The sequence below is a fragment of the Hibiscus syriacus genome, unplaced genomic scaffold, assembly GCF_006381635.1.
Source record: "Hibiscus syriacus cultivar Baekdansim isolate YM2019G1 unplaced genomic scaffold, ASM638163v2 tig00110379_pilon, whole genome shotgun sequence".
NCBI lineage: Eukaryota > Viridiplantae > Streptophyta > Magnoliopsida > Malvales > Malvaceae > Hibiscus > Hibiscus syriacus.
This window is the reverse complement of record NW_024062713.1, coordinates 32,297-54,054: the sequence shown is the minus strand read 5'-3', so window position 1 is coordinate 54,054 and position 21,758 is coordinate 32,297. Positions and strand designations below refer to the sequence as shown.

At 34.3% G+C, this 21,758-nt stretch overlaps 1 protein-coding gene and 2 pseudogenes across 1 annotated transcript; 2 read left to right on the top strand and 1 right to left on the bottom strand.

Annotated features, from left to right (window-relative positions):
• Positions 1–4,233: 4,233 nt before the first annotated feature.
• Positions 4,234–9,950, top strand: LOC120121757 (annotated as a pseudogene).
• A 552-nt stretch (positions 9,951–10,502) lies between these two features.
• Positions 10,503–12,479, top strand: LOC120121745 (annotated as a pseudogene).
• A 695-nt stretch (positions 12,480–13,174) lies between these two features.
• On the bottom strand, positions 13,175–14,719 carry LOC120121743 (membrane-anchored ubiquitin-fold protein 4-like). The gene is made up of 3 exons (XM_039141036.1): positions 14,547–14,719; positions 13,342–13,512; positions 13,175–13,234 (listed from the first exon to the last, which is right to left on the bottom strand). Exons 1-3 carry the CDS (start codon positions 14,674–14,676, stop codon positions 13,179–13,181), a joined length of 357 nt encoding a protein of 118 aa, XP_038996967.1. The 5' UTR covers positions 14,677–14,719; the 3' UTR covers positions 13,175–13,178.
• Positions 14,720–21,758: the final 7,039 nt, after the last annotated feature.

The window sequence follows — 21,758 nt, the reverse complement described above, 5'->3', positions numbered from 1 at the left end:
GATAAATTGAATATACTATAAGGGCAAAAGTGACCCTTATACCTATTTCAAATTAATTTTTATTGTTTATCGAAAATATGTTCAATTTTTTATTCATTATATTTTATAATTTTTTATTTTTAACAAATAAAATATGATTTTTTAAAAGAAAAAAAATTAAAAGGATCAAGTCCAAATTTCTCTCCCCCAGCTATAATCCCCTGCGCAACAACCCCCACGAGGCCACGACAGTCTCCCCTTTCCCAAATCCCCTCCCCTGACGTGTTACAATTTTGTTATCATTTCTAACATTACATCGTTCTGCATCAAAGTAGGGTTATTTTTATAAACATTTATTGGATAATTTGTGTTGAGATTTATCGGATAATCCCAAATTTTAAGGTTATGGTTTTTAAGTTTAAGGATTCATAGATATAGATTTAGGGAGATTCGGACGATGATAAGAAGGATAGTCGGCAATTGAAGTTCGATGACAAATGGATGGTTGTTCGAAGATAGTAAAGATAGTCGATGATGACCTACGACAATTAATACGGGTTGAAATGAAAAATTTTAGAGTTTAGAATTTCTTTTTGTAATTTTAGAAAAAATATTTCTTTAATTAAAGATTTTTTAAAAAAAATATGAGGGTGACATATGATAGTTAACGATTAAATTTAATAGTTTTCATATATCTAAAAGTTTAACGTTAAAAATATTAAACACCTATTTTTTAACAAAAAAAATTAGGCACAAAAATTTATTTTGAGGTATAATTTAAGTATTTATTTTTATATTAAACCTCGTTCTTATAAGTTGATATTAAAATTTGTAAATTCACACGGTTAACTTTTATACCTATAGATTTTAAGTTATAATACAAACTATTAGGATATTTGAGTGTTCATTGTCAAAGAATTGATAATTTTTAGACATATATTATTACTTGTAATCACCCTAAATTAATTAAAATTACTTTTTTAAAATATATAAAAAATTATGAAAACAATTATTTATATAAAAAGAAAAAAATATTATTTTGTTTGTTTGTTTCAAAAACTCAAAACAACGATGCGAACACATGGAATTTTAAAACACTATATTTATATTTGTGAAATTAAAATCGAAAAAGACATTTTATCCTTATTTATTCCTTCAAAATTTTAAAATTATAAAATAATTAGATATCTCATGTTCTCTATATATTCATATTAATTATACTATTAAATATATATTTTTAAATAATAATATGCATTTTGTAGATATATTGTAGATATAATTATTTAATTTTTTAATTTTTTATTATAAAAATAACTCAATGAGTATAATATATGTTATGATTCATTTATATCGTGTAAAACTCTTTTACTTTTACACTTTTTAAGATTGTTGGATTGAGAAAAAAAATCAAAGACCGATATTAACTCATTATTATTTTTTGAGTGAATATCTTCTCATTTTCTACTGTTAATCTCAACATTTAATTTTTCTCATATAATGATCCTAAACACGTGTAAAACTACCAGGGTTTTACACAGTGTAATTGGACCCTAACTATATATATATAAAATTTTAATAAATTAATGTGCAATTGCATCTTGAATATATCCTCTACGTGGATACTAGTATGCAGTTTAAAATAAACTTGATTAAATTTCTTTAAAATTAAAATTCAAGATATTTCTTTTTTTTTATTCTTGTTGATTGGTGAATACTTTAATTTTGATGTTGATTTTGATCGTGTAACATCCCAAATTTCATGTTAATAGTTTTGGATTTACTTGAGAGGTAAGTAGACCTCGTGGATTTAATAAATTAAGTCGTTGAACTTATTTGAGCGGGTTTTGGGCCCAATTAGACTTAATAAGGATTTTTTTATCTAATAAGTTTTGGGCCATACATTGATCTAACCCCAAAATTTTCCAACTCATAAAAAAATGGTGAGAAAAACATATGGGTATGGTGATTTGAACCAAGGATCCAAAGGATGGTTATGCCTTAGGCATCAAGCTAGGCTATTATAGAAAACTAGAAATACTTAAAATACTTCTTAAGCCTGGTTGGGGTTTTAAATTCAAAAATCAAAACAACAAATTTAAATTAAATAGAAGTAGAAATTTGGGGTCTTACAATTTATTCAAGTGGGAGACTTTTTGATATATTAAATTAAATATTTATGATCAAACCCTAATAAGAAATCAAATGCTTAATCAAGTTAATAAGATAATTGAATCGAAATGAAGCTATAAAGCTGTGAGATTTTGTATTGGTATAAAATATGTATATGTGGTTTTAATTCTACGATAATAGACACAAGCAAAGTAAGAAAAAAATGTATTGAAAGTATAATTGAACCTTTCGTAGGTTGGTATGGTAATATGTATTTGTATTTAGAATAAGTAATTAATACGAGGTTTTGGATGAAAGTGTTAAGTGCGTAATTTGATCTAATCACGGGAGGTTTTACAGTGCGACACCCTTAATATATAACTAAAAAAGACGTTACCGGTTTTATTATTATTTAAATAACAAAACCGGTAACTTGTCACATTTAAGTTTGTACATGTTCTTTGTTTGATTTCATCTGTTTCTACTGAAGGTTTTTGGAATAAGCTTGTTGTGCAATTCAAAGATAGCATTGAAGATATTTGATCTTTGGCAACATGAATCCTTGAGTGGAACAATGATTGTAACACTTTGAGGTCTCAAACTCACCACTATATGTGATGTTCGTGAATAAAAGAAATTATCCCACACCACTTATATAAAAGAAACATCCGCTGTTTAAATAGGCAGTCAAAAGATACATAACTTGGTGGGTGGAGTAACGTCTGCTTGTAACTCGTGTGACTAAATATAATTTTTATTTTTTTATCACATACTTATAATGTAAATTTTAAACTCAAATGATATATATAAATTCAACTTAGATGACTTTACAAATATTATTTAGATTTGGAATTTGTATTATTTGATTGAGTTGTATACTAATTATTAAGGGTTTTAGATAATTTAAAAATTTAAAGCATATTTATTAAAAATAATATAATTATAAATTTTAAAATAAATTATATATATTTTAAAAATACTAAAAAATTTAATCATAATTAAGGAGTAAAATGAGATATTAATTATTGAGATAATTGCCTCATTATCCCTTTAATAGTGGACTAATCAAACTAGGAAAATTTATCGAGCGAGTCGATCGTGAGTTAGGCAGTGCTCGACTCGTGCTTGTTAAAAATTTTGTTGTCTGATTCATTGCTCGCTAAGCTCGTTAAAATTTTACTCGACTCCTGCTCATTAAGAAAATGTATTGCTCGACTCGTTGTTCGTTAAGCTCATTAAGCTCGTTGCTCGTTAAGCTCAGTGAAATTTTTATTTTATTTTTAACTAAAATCTACTAATACTATATAGAACTTAATATAAACATAAATTGATAAATTTAACCAAAAAATTATCAAAAGAGTGTAGGAAACAAATTTTAAGTCTAAACATACATTAAAAAATAATAATTAAGGTTTATACTTTGGATGAAGTAAAATAATAATTATTAATTAACAATTTTTTATTTTTAATTATTTATTAGAAAATTAATAGATCAGTAAATTATTATATTTTTTTATCATCTATTAATAAATTAGTAATTTTTTAATGAAATAATTTTTTAAGAAAACTACTAAAAATTTATAAAAAATTAATGAGTTTCTCGTGAACTTATCGAGTCAAGTTAGACTTTGTTCGATTCAGCTCGTTAATGTCTCAAGTTCGAATTGAATCAGCTAGAGTCGAGCTTTTATCGAATTTTGATCGAATCAAGTTCGAGCTCCTCCTGAACCTAAATCAAACCATACCTTTTTGATAATATGAATGCACAGCGACCAAAATAATAAGCAAATCATAGTTTAAGAACTATTGGCGTGTTTTTTACCCTTAAACTTTAGTTAATTTGGTCCGAAATTCAGTTTTGGGTCTATTAGAGCGTCATGGACTGAAAATGAAGCAGCCCAAAGTACCATTATATTAAAAGCCTTTTCGTTATTCTTATTGTTTAAAAAAGTTCTTTTTCTTCATTTGTTGATTAATTAGAAAAAACTAATTTGGAAATACATGTGAAATCCGGGAAATGAACAACCGGATTTCTTAGCGGCAATTTGATTCCTTATGCTTCAGCTTCAACAAAAAAAAAAATTAACGTCAGATTAAGAGCAATTTACGTAAAAAAAAACGAAAAAAAAAACTTACTTACTAGATATGTTTAATGTTCGATTGCAGTACGTAAAATGAGGTTTCGCCGGAGAAAATTTCCCGACATCGGTGTTTCCGTGCGTGATTGGGAGACCTATGTTACGATACGAGGAATCTCTGGTGGAACAAGAGTTGAAGGTCCTTAAATTTTTTCTTATAATTTTGTTTTTTATTTTCCTTATTTCAAAATTTTGGAATTCTAAGATCTTGTCAATTTTTTTTTAGATTTGGCAGCTGTAAAAAGTTTTTGGTGTATAGGTATAGCTTGATTTTTCCTCTTCTTTTTCATATTTTGAACTTTGGTTAGGATATTGTTGTTGGAGAAGCATGTGCTGATTTGAGACATCAATTGGATATATCATATCCGGTTACTAATGGAATTGTGCAGAATTGGGATGATATGTATCATGTTTGGGATCACGCCTTCTACAATGAATTAAAGGTCTTCTTTCCTTCTTTTTTTGTTTGGCTCTCATTCATGTAATTTATTTATTGTTTGGTTGGTCTTAATTATGTTTTATGTTGTTTGTAAGCAGATTAATCTTAGTGAATGCAAGATATTACTTACCAACCCACCTCTTAATCCGTCTAAAACCCGCGAACAAATGGTTTGAAGTCCAATTTATTTATTTACTGATTGATTGAAATTTTCAAGAACTTAACTTTAGGATCTGAGAGTTGGGTTGATTTGAGATTGCAGGTTGAGACCATGTTTGAAAAATATAACTTTTCTGGTGTCTTCATTCAAATCCAAGCTGTTTTAACTTTGTATGCTCAAGGTGCCAAAGGAAATTATTGAAGGTTTAATTATCATTATATGTGTGCGTGCGTGCTTGTATAATATTTGCATTTGGAATGGGGGTTCACCTACTGCACTTTGAAAACAATGGAAGCTATTATAATGGCCTGTTACCAAGAATAATGTAATATTGAACTGTGGGGGGTGCAAGAATCTTTGTTCAAAATCATTAATGTCCATATTTTGTACCATTAATGTTGAAAAGCATTACTATGAATTGTTACAGGTCTTCTAACTGGATTAGTTATTGACTCTGGTGATGGTGTCACCCATGTGGTAAACTGTTCAACAACCCTTCACCATTGTTTTTAGGAGAAGTTACAGTATGTAGTGAGGTGTGCCATTGCAGGAGCACTCAAGGTGAAGTCTTGAGAATAATTACTTTAGCTTTTTGTCTCAGGTTCCTGTTGTTGATGGCTTTTCATTTCCTCATCTCACTAAGCGGATGAATGTATTAGGTCGGCACATAACAGCCTATCTTGTTGATTTAATCTCACGTAGGGGGTAAGGACCAATTCTGTACAAGAAAACTCCTCAGAACATAAAACTTCTAATGCTATTGATCATCATATGATCTTTTTCTGGGCATCTTTCTATAGGTATGCAATGATAGAACTGCTGATTTTGAGACTGTCAGGAAATCAAAGAGAAACTCTGCTATATCAGGTGAACAATCATTTTATTTTGTTTTCTGGTTTTATGAAACCTAGTTTACAATTCAATGTCACAGTAGCTGTTTACATGCAGTTATGATTACAAAAGAGAATATCAACTGGGGCTTGAGACCACCATCCTTGTTAAGAATTACACTGTAAGTTCTTATGGTGGATTTTCTATTCCCTTGTCTGCCACAAATATTTGATTACCTATGCACGAAACTTTATCTGGAACCTAAACAAAAAAATCGTATATTATCCATCAGTCTTTTCTCTTTTTTGTGAATTTTCTCATTAAATTTTATGCACATTTATGGATTAGATCTGGTATTTAAGTTTCTCTAGATTTGGAGTAGCAAAACTCTAATGAAAAGTACTGTATCTAGAGTACTGACAATTTTTGTTTAAAACAGCTGCCTGATGGGAGACTTATTAAAGTTGGCACTGAAAGGTTCCAGGCCCCTGAGGCTCTTTTCACTCCAGTAAGTACTAAGTACTGTAGTTCTGTCCGTCATCGTTGACTCTATGTATTGATATTTTTCTGTGCTACCTTTTTCTAGGATTATCTGGATGTAAATGACTGTTAGACTTGAATTGGTGTTGGCAATGGTTATGTAGTTTTCGAATGGTGTGTCAGATCTGTTGGCTGTTTTATTGTGGTTTTGCATCAATTAGGGTGGGATTTGAGTTCTGATTAATTATGCTGGTTGAACTAAAGAACAGCTAGTAAAAAGATATAGGGATAAACTATACTAGAGGTCATTTTTATATCATTTTTTTAATTTTGTTTACTCAAACTTTCAAAAGTTACATTTTGGTCACTTATGTTATTGATTTATCACAAAATGGTCACTCATACGTTAAATAATTAGATCACCAAAAGTGTGATAAATGTACGAGCCCTGAACTTGTGTTATTTTATGAGGTTCCTCCAAGAAAACTATCAAATGTGATTTATTAGATCACATGTTTTCTGGGTTTGGGTGTGTTTTTGTTGGATAGGAACTAGAAGAAACAGGGGAAAAGTATGCTGGGAATTGGATCAAAAGAGAAATAGATGAAAAATTAATTATAGAAACCAGGGGGGGAATATCGTAAAAGGGGGAATTCTTGGAAGGAGAGTGGTATTTTGGCCGGAGAAGGTGTCTGGAGAGGCGGCAATGGAAACCAAGAATGACTGCTAGGGTTCTTATAGAATTATACTGAAAATGTTGTAAAAAGTACTAAATTGATATCTTATCTACAGTTTAGGGGTCAAATTACACAATAACCCCCTTTATTAATGAGCCATGTCATTGGATGCACAAGACTCAAGAGTTGACATCCGATTGACCATTTTGTGATAAATTGATAATGTAAGTGACAAAAATGAAACTTTTGAAAGTTGAATGATCAAAAATAGGAAAAATGAATCAAAAGTGGCCACCAGTATGGTTTACCCAAACTATATTTGATAGACCGTAGATTGTCAAAGTAAGATTTTTTTTCTTTTGTAGGATCTTATTGATGTTGAAGGCGATGGTATGGCTGACATGGTTTTCCGATGCATTCAGGAGATGGATATCGACAACCGCATGATGGTACAAAATTATTTTTAGGCATATAGTTTCAGTTGTCTAAAATTATTCTAACAAAGTGCTGAAGCTTCATGCTGTAAATCTTTGCTGTGTATATGTATTTTAATGAAGCTTACATCATCCTCTTTCTTCGAAGCCATTATGCTGTGTTATGTCATGTGCCTATTTCCGTTCTTTGCTTTATTTTAGTTGACCATTTTCTTCAAGAAGTTTGGTCTTTATTATCTTCTTTTTTAAACTGCTTGTCTAATGGAGGATATAACTTCCTAAAGCAAAGTTATTTTCTAGTGGTCTTCCGTTCCATTTAAAATGTAATCTCGTTCAATACTTCAGTACTTATGAAGTTTTATCTTTAGAGATCAGGACAGTGATTTACAGGTTACAAAATGGATCATCATGAATAATAAACAGTTAATAAATCAATTTAAAGTGAATTCTTGCATTATGGATAATCACCATTCGCAGAAAAGGAAACTGGATCCTTGGGCTGTAGTTTATGTATATGTTCTTGGTGTTGGGATTTAAGTTATGTAGAACTAACTTGTTATTTGCTTTATATTTTACAGCTCTATCAGCATATAGTTTTAGGTAGAGGGAGCACCATGTATCCTGGGTTACCTAGTCGGTAATATGCCTTGCATTAAGAAACATATTCTAAGATACGTTTGAAATTGCATGCGGTGAATTCCAGTATCTTATTTAATCCCGGTTCCATCATTCCCTTGACTGCAATCTCTAGTATGGTTGTGCCTTCCTATTAAAACAATTTTCTTTTGATTCAGGCTGGAGAGGGAAATCCTAGATCGATATCTAGATGTGGTTCTAAAGGGAAATAAGGATGGGTTGAAGGTAATATTTCTTGCTGAAGGCAAGCCATCATTTGAGCTAGATTCAGCAAAAATAAGTAAATGGCTGAAACAAATTTTGATGCTCATCTTTAAATTGTTTTCTCATGCTTCTAAATAGAAACTGCGACTGAGGATTGAGGATCCTCCACGAAGAAAGCATATGGTGTATCTTGGTGGTGCTGTACTTGCCGGGATTATGAAGGTTCACTTCTCTCTCTTTCCTAGATATGCACATGTATAAACTCATTCTCATTTGTGCAGCCAAAAGAAAGAAAACTATGTTTCAAAAGCTTGGTTTGAGCATGAATAGCATATACTATCAAGGAAGCACGGGGACGGCAAACTTGTGCCGTTTCACGTACCCGATACGTCCCCGGTACGGGGACGACACGGGGACGGTTGGGGTACGTACCGGGGACGTGTCACGGTGGCAGGGCACGGCTGAGCGATGCCAGGGACGTTTCACCGAGTCTTGGGGACGTTTCGGGGACGACATGTGACTTTCACATGCGTCCCCAGGATATTTTCGTCATTTTACAATAAAAAAAACAAGAAAAGCATAACCTAATTGGAGGTATAAAGCAACGGATAGAATTTATAAATATTCTCTGTTTCGTTTTCACTTTAACAGCATGCGTGTTCTGAAGGTATAAAGTTACGGATAAAATTTATAAATATTCACGATTCACGAGCCTGAAAAAGGGTTGCTCACCACACTATTGCGTATTAAAGAACTGAACGATGGAGCATATATATAATTATAAATACTTGTGTATGTATTGTAACTATCCAGATTCTATTTTTTGTAACTTTTGATGCAATGTCTTGTATAACTTCAAGGTTACACGACTACTCATTAAAAGTACTGTGAGTGCGTCATAGATAAAAAAATGGCCTTCAGAACACGCATGGTTATATGTATTTCAACTTCAGAGATACAATCTTTACAAAGTCTAATGTTAGACATATTATACATAGATTCACGTGGCTTTATATGTGTTTCCCGTTAGCATTTAAGTCCCATAATATTAGACATTATTATTTAATACATAAATTATATAAAATAAATTTTACATGAGTTATTTAATAGTAGTTTATATGTAACTTATATTCACATATCTTTTCGCCTTTTATATTTACATGTTTTGTTTTTAATTACATTCAATTGATGCATGATATTTAAACTCATTTAATTTTTTTATGTAAACAGGTTAATTTAGTATAAATATGGCACATTATTTATGATTTTTTTATATATATTTATAATTTTAAAATTATTTTATATGACGTACCCTTGTCGTCCCCGTACCTTGTAATTTTCAAAATTGCCGTTTCCCGTCCCCGTATCCGTATCCGTGCAACATAGTATACTATCTGATGACAGCTTAGAATTCATCGAAGAATGTTTAAGTCTTGCAGGATGCACCCGAGTTTTGGATCAACAAGGAAGATTATTTGGAAGAGGGAATTAGCTGCCTAAGCAAGTGTGGCCCGGCGTGACAGGTTTCAGCAACAGTTTTCAATTCTGATCGGATGTTCAGTGTTGTTCACCCTGTGATTCCATTCATTAGCCTAGAAAACCACATACAAGGTGCCCGAGGTAAGCTGTCTCATATCAGCCGACTTGGTTAAACTACTCATCCTGCCATCCATTCGCCTATCGGACCAGCAGCCTCTCAAGTGATTCTCTTATGTAGAAGCTATGTATAGTTTTACCAGACCACAGATTTTGGTTTTGATATGTACTAATAGAAATTGTTACGGTCATGGTGTTTTTGTTCTTCTTTTCAGTGAGGCGTGAGCCTCTGATCTGTACTGTATTGTGCGTACTTTTTTAAAATAAATGAATATCACACGTAAAGCATACCTTTTCCTTTTAATATGATTTTCGGCCATTGTTCAAAGTTTAGGCCTTTTTGTTGATCTAATTCATTCTTTTTCTTTTTCTCTAAGCATTATTGATTGCAACATCCCGAGAAATGGTTGATTACTTTCTTTTATCTTGCAAAATGTTTCACCTTAATAGGAAAAAAACAGTTGTCCCATTACCTTTGGAGGTTTCCCAAATCTGCAAATGATTTAAGTTGATGCAAATTTCTGCAGAAAACACAGAGACAAGTTTCTTAAGAAAAAGAAAACATAGTAGAGTGGGAAAATGATAACAAAAGAACAGGAGATAAACCAACGTAGTATAATTGAGCGGACACAAGATTTTATGTTAGCAGTGACAAATTTTTAAAATTTTAGGGAAGGCATACTTGAAAAATTCAAAGAGTGATAAAAACATATTATCAATAAAAATACAAAAATATCTAAAATATACAATTATTAAAATTTTTCAGAAGATGACTGCCTTTGCCTATTCCCCTCGATCAATCCTTAAACATAGTGGGAATGCCAACCCCCACCAACCAAAACCCAGTCAGGCTCTCCTTGGACACGCCAGAGCCGAAGACTCCATTGTCTGGTGTTTTAGGTCCCTCGACCGGTGGCCTACCCCAACCCCATATGGACCAAATCCAAAATCTTCAGTCTAAGAAACACAATTTTGTTGACACATAAATCCTTTATCAATACCATTCATTAGTTTCAATTTTTTTTTTTGTTTTTGCATGAGCTAACTCCAATGAAACATAGCCACCTGCACTTTCATATGATTTTCATTCCCTTTGAACGAGTAAAGCCACCATTGTGACTCCAGGTCTTAATACTTTTCTTATAAATTTGTAGTTCACATCTAACTAGCATAAAGTTTTGGTTTCTGCAATTCCCTCCGCTGACACATCGGCCGTTTTCTTCAGTTTATTCTGAGAACATCTTTTTCACATGGTTTGTTTCCTCATAATCATTAAATTCTAAATTTAAACGTATTAAATATGGATTTGTCATAATATATTTATATGGATCATCACATATTTTATTATTGAATCAGGGTGTAATTGAATGTTCAGCTATAATGGAGAAGTCCAATGGGAATGTATCTCAGCTTAGTGTGAAACAAGGAGAGCCAGCACTGGTATGTCCAGCTGAAGAGACAGAAAAGGGCTTTTACTTTCTTTCAAAATTTGACCAAAACATCTCGGTGATTGTTCGCACCATCTATTGCTTTAAGTCGAGCGAGAACCGGAATGAAAATGCAGGTAAAGTAATCAAGGACGCACAAAGTACTTGTTCATTATTATCCTCTTGCCAGGAGGCTAACGATCAGGAGGGTAAGCTAATCATGAAATCACCGGCGAAGGGGCTGTCTTTATTGAAGCTGAAGCAAACTGTAAGATGGAGGAGATTGGAAACATAAGAGAGCCTGATCCTCTGACTCTTGGGAATTTGGTTTATGACATTCCTGGTGCAAAAAAACATACTAGAGATTCCACCTCTAGTGGCTCAGGTAATTCGAACTTCACTATTGAATAAATTTTGATACACGAAAATTTGATTTTTTGCATGATAAGCACAAGCGTTTATCAACTTGAATATCTGAATGTTGAATTTTGTTTACAGGTGACCAAGTTCCAATGTGGAGGATTTGTCCTGGGCCTGTGCATGAACCATTGCATGTTTGATGGCATCGGTGCAATGGAATTTGTTAACTCATGGGGCGAAGTAGCCCGATGTTTACCGCTAATTATCCCACCATTTTCGGACAGAACTGTTCTGAAAGCTCGAAACCCACCAAAATAGAGCACCTGCATCAAGAATTTGATGAGATAGAGCACAAGTCTAGCTCTGTTGATCCCTACAAAGATGAAATGCTCTATAGATCTTTCTGTTTTGAGCCCGAGAAGATTGAAAAACTAAAGAAAAACGCTATGGAAGATGGTGTTCTTGAAAAATGTACTAATTTCGAAGCTCTTTTGGCATTCGTGTGGAGGGCTCGGACTAAAGCACTTGCTGTCTCACCAACAAACAAAGCTTCTCTTCGCAGTTGATGGCAGGCCTAGATTCATTCCTCCTCTACCAAAAGGTTACTTCGGCAATGGTATTATATTGATGAATTCCATTTGACGAGCATGTGAGCTATTGGAGAAGCCGTTTTCACACGCCGTGGGGCTTATTCAGGATGCAATTAAGATGTTTACAGATGATTACATAAGATCATCCATATATTACTTTAAGGTTACAAGAGATAGGCCATCTTTGTCATCCACTCTTCTCATCACTGCATGGTCTAGGCTATCTTTCCACACTATAGATTTCAGATGGGGAGAACCTGTTCTATCAGGACTGGTCGCATTGCCGGAGAAGGAAGTCATCTTGTTCCTATCTCATGGAAAAAGAGGGGAAAAGCATAAATGTTCTCTTAGGGTTGCTAGCTTCTGCCATGAAGGTCTTCCAGGAACAGATGGACGTATAGATAAACATCTAATATTTGCATAATGCTGTTGTCGCCTTCTTTCGTCGAATATCGTTACGTTGGTTCGTAAGGCATGCATCTTATCAGCGAAAGAAAAGTCCTGCATGGCCTAGTAATGTTGCAGGGTTGTTTTTCGATTTTATTTTAATGTGGATTGTTTTGTATCAAGAGCTGGAGGCACATCGATCCCAGCTTGCATTTCCCAGAGCTTATGTATACCCTGTGTTTATCTGTGGTTCCATTGATAGAGAACGATATCTGTTGTCTCGTTTTCGGAGCAAATGCCCTGAAGTTGCAGTCTATTTGAACCTCAGCGCCTGGTTAGGCAAATATCCAAAGAGCAAAACAACAAAACATGGAACAATCAAAGGTTTTTGAGAGACAGTTCACATGGTATCATTTTGGTTCATGCTAAAGCTATGACTTGCAACCCAATGTGTATATGCAGACGAATCCATAAGCTTTCCATTATAGATGAAAACAATCAAGTGAACAAATAAAAACAGAAGGCAGCTATCGAATGCAAGAAACACTTGTTTCTATAAAGACTCGAATACATCACCATTGAATTCGAAAATGCCCTCAAACGTACCACGAAAGAACGAAGGATGTCACTGTTGTACTTATTACTTTGAGCTTCCAGCGACCCAGACACATCTCAGGAACCCTTGAGGCCATTTCAGCAGCGTGATTCTTGAATCAAGAACGATTTCTTTTTTACAATATGGAACACGAACAGAAGTTTTTCCGTGGCGGCTCGTCCGCCTTCTTTTCTGCTATATACAAAAATTAACCACATTCTAACATCCAGCATGTATAAGAGAGAAAGCGTAAAAGAGAACTGCCTGCAGTGGGAAAAGTTATGACAAGATCGAAGTACCTGTTTTAGCTTTTGTGATAGAGGGCTGCACGACAACATGCATTGTGATGACCACTTTAGGGAGATCATCGAAAGGTGCTCTACACTGACCAACAGTCTTGTTGTTCTCCCAAATTTTCCCGGCATTTATCAGCTTGATGTCATTGGCTCCCTTAGGTGCAATCTTTTTGTCTAACACGTACCAAAACAATTTAGATCCAGCCTTATAAAGCACGAAGACAAAGATCTTTCCTACAAGCATCCTACCATTCTGAAGGTTCAGAAATATAATTTTCGCTTCTAAATTCGGGTGCGTAAAAGTAAACTCAAACAGTATTGCCAAGATAGCCATTGCACACCTTGATAGTATAAACATCACTCAGCACAACAAAGCAGAACAAGATGGGATAAGAAACAAATAAAAACATACAAAATCAGTAATGAGAGCAGATCAGCTTTATGCCTTACATTGAAATCAAAGATAAAATGAACATAAACCGGACGACCGGTCGGTCATTAATGGTAATTGGTATGCGTTATGCAACAAAAGGATGGAAGAGTACTAGAGTAGGGACCAAAAACCAACAGAGAATATGATGACAGAGAAAAACCCTGAATATCTTCATCGATTATCAGCTTCCCCCAAACTAAAATTAATCATGTCAGATAGTAAGAATCCACTTAAGAAGTCTCCAACGAGAACACCAAACCCGTCGCTACCTTTGTCAAAATGTTAGAGAACTTGCAGATTTGTAAAAACCAATAACCATTTATCATCGGAACTAATGCGTCCCAACGGCTAGCAATGCCATCAATCAATGTACGAAAAAAAAATTGTTGGATTAAGTTTTACAAAGAGGTTCACCTATTATTTCCCAAAAAATGGACATTGTTAAGGTGAAACAACCGGCTAATAAATGCAGCTTAAGCCCTTCTAAACAATCCAACTTAAATTCCACATTCAAAATAACTTGAAACAAGGAATCTAAACACAAGCCATGGAAAAATTATTCAATCAAGCCATAACTATAAAAAGAACGATACAATTATGCATATCCCTAGAGACAACATGAAAGCAAAGAACCCTTAAATTATTAGAACTATGCCTCCTTTGAACAAGCTTAAATTTATATTTAGTTCGAAAAGTACAATGCAATTTGGCATTAGAAGTAAGTTCAATGGTGGAAAAAGCCTTAAACTTTTATAGAGAAGATTGAAGCACTGACCTTTGGGCCACTCAGCAACGATTCTTTCCTTGAGCATAGCAACGGTTGAGGCAGGTGAATATTGGAATGGACCGATATCCGATCCATCATACAATCGGAATTTAAGTTCTACCAAGTCCTCCTCCGGCATTTGAATCTTCAAATTTCTTCCACTAAATTCAAACGAGAAAAAATCTTTACTTTGAACAGAAAATAAAATTAATAATCACTCTAAATTCACCTCTAAAATGCAATATTTTCACTTCCTACAGCAAAATCCAAACAATAAAAAAACCACCCTTTCTTTTGGTTGCAAAGAAAATGCAAGAAAATTGAACAGAAGAGTAAAAAAACAGAACACCCAGTTTGGGTTACCTGGAAAATGAAAGAACATACCAAGATTCCAAAATTACACCTCTCTCCACTTCGACTTCTTTATCTTTAATTATAAGAAAAAAATTACCTTTAAAATAATGGAAGAAAAGAATCGTTTCGAGCTCTATTTTTTTCTTGAGGGTTCTGTATTATGACTATGAACCAGACTTTACAGACACCAAGCTTCGTTATATCCTCAGATTAGACCCCATTTTTACAGTATTTTTATCAGCTTTGTTTATATATTTCGATTCCTTTTTTTCTTTTAAATTTATGAAAATAGCATTGACGATAAAAGTAAACCAGAAAAGAAAGAAGAGTGGAATCTGTCAGTAAATATTCAGTTTATGCAAGAAAACTCCAAGTTATGGTCTTCTGTTTCAGTCTCTTTGTACTCCCAATAAGTCCAACAATTATGCTGGCTAAAATTACTACGTTGAAGATTTATAATGGTTGATAGGAAAAGGCATAAGAACACGTGGAGGTAGGGAATTGGCTACCCTTTCAGTATTTTGACCAAAGTTTAAGACGGCAATAAAGTAAAAGGACAAATTGCGCGTGGCCTTTTGTTTTTAGAGAAAATAATCTTATTGATCAAAAATGTTTTATAATATACAATTTTAATCAATTTATTTTGGATTTGTCAAAATGACCAACTAAATCGCAATGCGATCGATAATTCGCAATGTGATCTCCGGTATCGCAAATCAGTTTCCAGATTCGTAACGCGATTCTGACTATCGCATTGCGATTTTCCAAATTCGAGTTGCGATTTTCCGACTATCGCAATGCGAATATGTAAATCGCAATGCGATTATGACTATCGCAACGGGATTCTGACTATCGCAACGCGATTCTGACTATCGCAACGCGATGCTGACTATCGTAATGCGATTTTCAAAGCGTCATTATTATCGCAACGCGTATTTTTTTTCAAATTCCAAACACGAATATTAATATATCGGAACACTGAACCGTCCACAGTATATCCCGTAATCGCAACTCATAACCTAAAACTCTAAATCACAACTCAGTCTCATCTCCATCTCTCACTCTCTAAGGCGACATCTGTCCCCATCTCTGACGAAATCAGTCCCCATCTCCAGCGAAATCCGTCTATCTCCATCTCTCAGAGCCACCCTCACAATAATTCACGGTCAGAAATGGAAAATCAACCAAATCAACCACCGAGGTTAGTTTTTTTAATTATTTTTATTTTGAAATTTTTGCATCATTATTAGGTTTTTTATATTGAAATTGATGATAAGTTTACTGGTAATTTCAATAATAGATTAACCATTTCATTTAGATTGCTTATTAAATTCATTCGATTGTTGCCAATACTGCTAAACTGTTTAGTCTTTAAACCCTGTGAATTTAGTATTTGTCTTTGTTTTGTCTTTTGGTTAAAGTAATACAATCCATTCAAGTTTCAATTTTAGTATTTGAAACCGAGAATCGCAACGCGAAATGAAAATCGCAACGACAGAATCGCAATGCGATTTTAGTTTCGCGTTGCGATAGTCAAATTCGCGTTGCGATAGTCATTTTCGTGTTGCGATTTTCATTTTCGTGTTACGATTTTAAGTTTCAGAAACTATTCTTCTTCTGCAAATTGAAACTTGAATGAATTGCATTACTTCAACAAAAAAACAAAGACAAATACTAAATTCACAGTGTTGCAAATTTAAGTTTGAAGAATAAACTACTACTCTTTATGTTTATTGTTCTTGGTATATCTTCACAGTGTAGATTTTGGTATATCTAACTTGGTATGTTTATTGTTTTTGTAAAACTTTTATTCGACTCAATTGACCTTAAGAAATAAAGTAAGCCTGGCCAAAACAATTACGCCGAAGCTTTCACCTGCACAAAGAAAAATATTTGAGGATACTTGCTTCGGGCCATGGCTGAAAGTACAACATCCGGTGGAGATGCTATGTTGACCCATATGTTTCTTCAAACCATGACTAGCGATATACCAGAGACTATACAACGTCGTGATGAAGAGATATGATTTGATTTTCCACTGGCGTATACGTGTTTTGGGCGGGAGGAGTTTTGCTTAATCACCGGTCTACGCTTCGAACACGATGATGTAGGTCGGTACACTAGACATATTACCCGCCTATCATGGTTATCCCGGGTTTTTCCTGAGCTGTCAATGGAGAAGCCGAATTTACACGTGGAAGACTTGACGAGATTATTGAATAAGAAAGATGGTTTTACTCGGATGGATGACGTCGATGTTGTCCGAGTATGCCTTCTAATACTTTTGCATGCCGACTTTTTAGGCAGAGAGGCCAGATAACCTATTCCTAATGATCTAATTAAATTGGTAGAGGACCTAAATGCATGGAACCTATTTCCGTGGGGTTCGTATCTGTGGAAAGCTACATGGAATAAGTTGTCGTCTGCCTTTGATGATCGAAAACGTTTGTGTGGCGATGGTTCCAAATACACTTTGTTAGGCTTTATTTGGGCCTTTAAGGTAAGAATTTTTATATAATGTTTCCAAAATTATAATTAATTATTTAACAATTACTAATGTTTGTTATTATATTGTTTGTAGATTTGGATATTTGATGCCTTTCCCGCCATGCAGACATATGCATTAAAAACTTCTAATGATATTCCTAGGGCTATTTCCTGGAAGAGGAAATGGACCTTGCAGCAATGGGAAGATTTACTACTGTATACGACAATAAATAATGTAAGTTAACACAAATACTACCATATGTTTATAAACAAGTTATTACTAGTATACGTTTAACTTTGTTTGAGCTTTTATATTGTTAGGAGGCCAACACTCCATTACAGAGGCTGACACCCACAGAAGCTGAGCTTGCCACTGATTGGTGGCAAGCTAGTAAGCGTTTTTTTATGGCACAGATGATGAGCAGCCTCCACTTCGAGAGCCATCACCTCACCCAAAGCCATCACCTGATCGACCCGACTATACACCTCCACAACGAGAGCCATCACATATTCTGTCACATCATCGAGCCTCTTCTCTACCATCACCTCATGATAGGCGACCGGCAAAGATGTCACAACGTTTATCTCCCTATTCTCTACCTCCACGGGATGAGTTAGGGGAGTTACATGATGAGGTCAATGCCTTGCGTGAGGAGGTCGATACTTTACGCGATGACAATGGTGCATGGCGTGTTGAGGTGTTTACTCTACGTGGTGAGGTAGCCGCTCTACTTGAGATGGTAGCATCGTTGCAGAATGAGGTTCATACTCTACGCAACGAGGTAGGTTTAATATTTTTCATATTTAACTTGATGATAAATTTACTCGTAATTTCACTTAGATTAACCATTTTACTTAGATTAACCATTTCACTTAGATTGCTTAGTAAATTCATTCAGTTGCTGTCAATACTGCTAAACTGTTTATTCTTTAATCCTGTGAAGTTAATATTTGTTTTTGGTTGTCTTTTGGTTGAAGTAATGCAATCCATTCAAGTTTCAATTTGCAGAAGAAGAATAGTTTACTTTTGCAACGCAAAAATGACCATCGCAACGCGAAAATGACTATCGCAACGCGAATTTGACTATCGCAACGAAAGAATCGCAATGCGAAATAAAAATCGCATTGCGATTCTCTCGTTGCGATAGTCAAATTCGCGTTGTGATAGTCATTTTCGCGTTGTGATAGTCATTTTCGCGTTGCGATAGTCATTTTCGCGTTGCAAAAGTAAACTATTCTTCTTCTGCAAATTGAAACTTGAATGAATTGCTTAGTAAATTCATTCGGTTGCTGCCAATACTGCTAAACTGTTTATTCTTTAACCCTGTGAAGTTAGTATTTGTTTTTTGTTGTCTTTTGGTTGAAGTAATGTAATCCATTCAAGTTTCAATTTGCAGAAGAAGAATAGTTTACTTTCGCAACGCGAAAATGACTATCGCAACGCGAAAATGACTATCGCAATGCGAATTTGACTATCGCAACGAAAGAATCGCAATGTGAAATGGAAATCGCATTGCGATTCTCTCGTTCCGATAGTCAAATTTGTGTTGCGATAGTCATTTTCGCGTTGCGATAGTCATTCGTGTTGTGATTTTAAGTTTCAGATTCTATTCTTGCGATTCTCTCGTTGCGATAGTCAAATTCACGTTGCGATAGTCATTTTCGCGTTGCAATAGTCATTCGTGTTGTGATTTTAAGTTTTAGATTCTATTCTTCTTCTGAAAATTGAAACTTGAATGAATTGCATTACTTCAACCAAAAGACAAAGACAAATACTAACTTCACAGTGTTGAAAATTTAAGTTTCAAGAATAAACTACTTCTCTTTATGTTGTCATTGAACCTGCACTAAACCTATATGTTGTCATTTTAAATGTTTATATAAGTGATTACTTCTGGAATGTTATCTGATGCATTTTGTGAACAATGATAGAATAATGACTTGGGTGAATACCGTGCAAGTTTGAAATATATTTGTCTTTGTTTTCACTGTTTAATATTATGTCTGTTTATTTACTGATTTATGTATTAATTTATTTTTAGCGGCCTGCTAAGGTGGATGCTCTACGTCGGATTTTTCTTGCAAGACTAAGTTCACACATCAGACGGCGTGCACGTGCCATTAAGTCTCCATTCACCCCAATAGTGCAAAGAATCCATAAGAAAAAGCCCGACTCACCTGTCATCGTTCAAGAGGCCCCTATCATCCCTCAAGAGTCCCCTCCCACCGTTCAAGAGGCCACTGTAATCGTTGAAGAGGTCCCTCCCAACATTCTAGAGCCCGATTCACACGGCGTAATATATCGAATTATTGAGAAACCCCCTCACGTGCCGGACATGATGGATGACTGTTGGCTTTCGTATAAGTTACCGACCAGTACCATTCCGGCAGATGAAGTGGAGAGGAAACAACTACCGGAAAAAAATTCTGGATAATACCCTTTGGGCTAAGACCGCAGTTGATTTTTATCTACATGAGCGGAGCCAAGGGTTTTACGCTAACATATACAAACTCAACGATGATATGCATTTGTTGATTGAACGGTCTTGGTGGGGTGTGTTATTAGGGGTTGAAGACAATGGCTATTTCGATGGGGGGTAAGTCTTATATTTCTTCTTATATTTCATTTTGATTAATTGTTTTTTAAATTTATGTAATTCACTAATATATGTCTTTTTTTGTAAAACAACATATTGATGCATGGGTGTCACGTCTTCTAATAGTAAGGAAATTGAAGAAAAATAAAAAAATACGCGATATACAATTATGCCGACGTCTTTTCACGTAGTTCACTTGAAGAATCAACGACAGGAATCATATGTGTTGGCTAATGGACAAGCTAAACTTTATCCTGCATGGTGGGAGGTCGATAAGGTTAGTATTTATTTGTTTAAATATTTTAAAGGTGTTCATAAATAAGTGCGCAATTTGAATTATTACATTTAGATGCAGGTGTTTATCCCTGTTTTAGAACGTACTCATTGGCTTCTTGTCGAGCTTCATCTCCCATCCCTAAAGATAATAGTATATGACAGCATGATAAATTACATATCATTGTCTGATTTGAGAGATATTATTAAGGGATGGAGCTCTCATTTGGCTAAATTCTTGGATGCGATTAATTATTGGACTTATTCTGGAAACAAGAAGCCAAAGAAGTTCAATGTTACAGTTATCAGAGATGAGACCGCGCCACAACAAACGCCGGAAGCTAGAGGGGATTGTGGTCCTCTCGTATACATGTGCTTGGAGCGTTTGACGAAAGGAAGTACACAGTTTCTACCTCCCACCGATAGAGATAGAGGTGCAGTAGGCTTGTGATTTCGGTATTTTATGGCTAGAGCGATATATGCGAGACGCTGCCTACCTGCATCCGCGTTATGAAAGTGTCCATAAACAATTTGTAAGTCAAATGCAAGTGTTGTTAAGTACCTAGAATTCAATAATAATTTGATGTTTGTTGGTTTTAGATGTGTAGAAAGTGTTATTTGAGCAAATGTTTGGTTTCTGCAGGTTAATCCTGAAGTGAGCTGCGTGAAATTGATGTATGGGTGCATAAACAACTGTATGGGGTACACTTTTTTTTATTGTTTAATTGATTCTTAAAAGTCTGATTTGTTTAATTGATGAGGAAAATAAGAATTATTATCATTTTTTGCTTGTTTAATTGATTTATAAAAATTGATTTGTAAAAGTTGATTTGTTTAATATTGATGTGTAAATAATTCTTATTTGTGCTTGTTTAATTGATTGAAATATAAAAGTTGATTTGTTGATTTCAATCTGCATCATATTGAAGGCAAAAGACCTGTTGGAGGTACACATTCGCAACGCTAAACTCAAAATCGCAATGCGAAAGATAAAATCTCAACGCAAAAGTTAATTCGCGTTGCGATAGTCTAATACGCTTTGCGATTTTCTCGTTGCGATAGTCAAATACCCGTTGCGATAATCAAATTCGCGTTGCGATGGTCAAATTCGCGTTGCGATTTTCTTGTTGCGATAGTCAAATACCCGTTGCGATAATCAAATTCGCATTGCGATAGTCAAATTCGCGTTGCGATTTTTTCGTTGCGATAGTCATATTCGTGTTGCGATAGTCAAATTCGCGTTGCAATTTTTGAGTTGCGATAGTCAAATTCGTGTTCCGATATTCAAATAAATGTGTAATAAGTGATAACAACTGAACATATCATAGCAATGTTCAAACTCAAGTTATTAATACATGCCTAACTGAAAATGTTAAAAGTTTACACATAAAATACACATAATAGTCAAATTCGCGTTGCGATATTCAAATGAATGTGTAATAAGTGATAACAACTGAACAGATCATAGTAATGTTCAAACTCAAGTTACTAATACATGCCTAACTGAAAA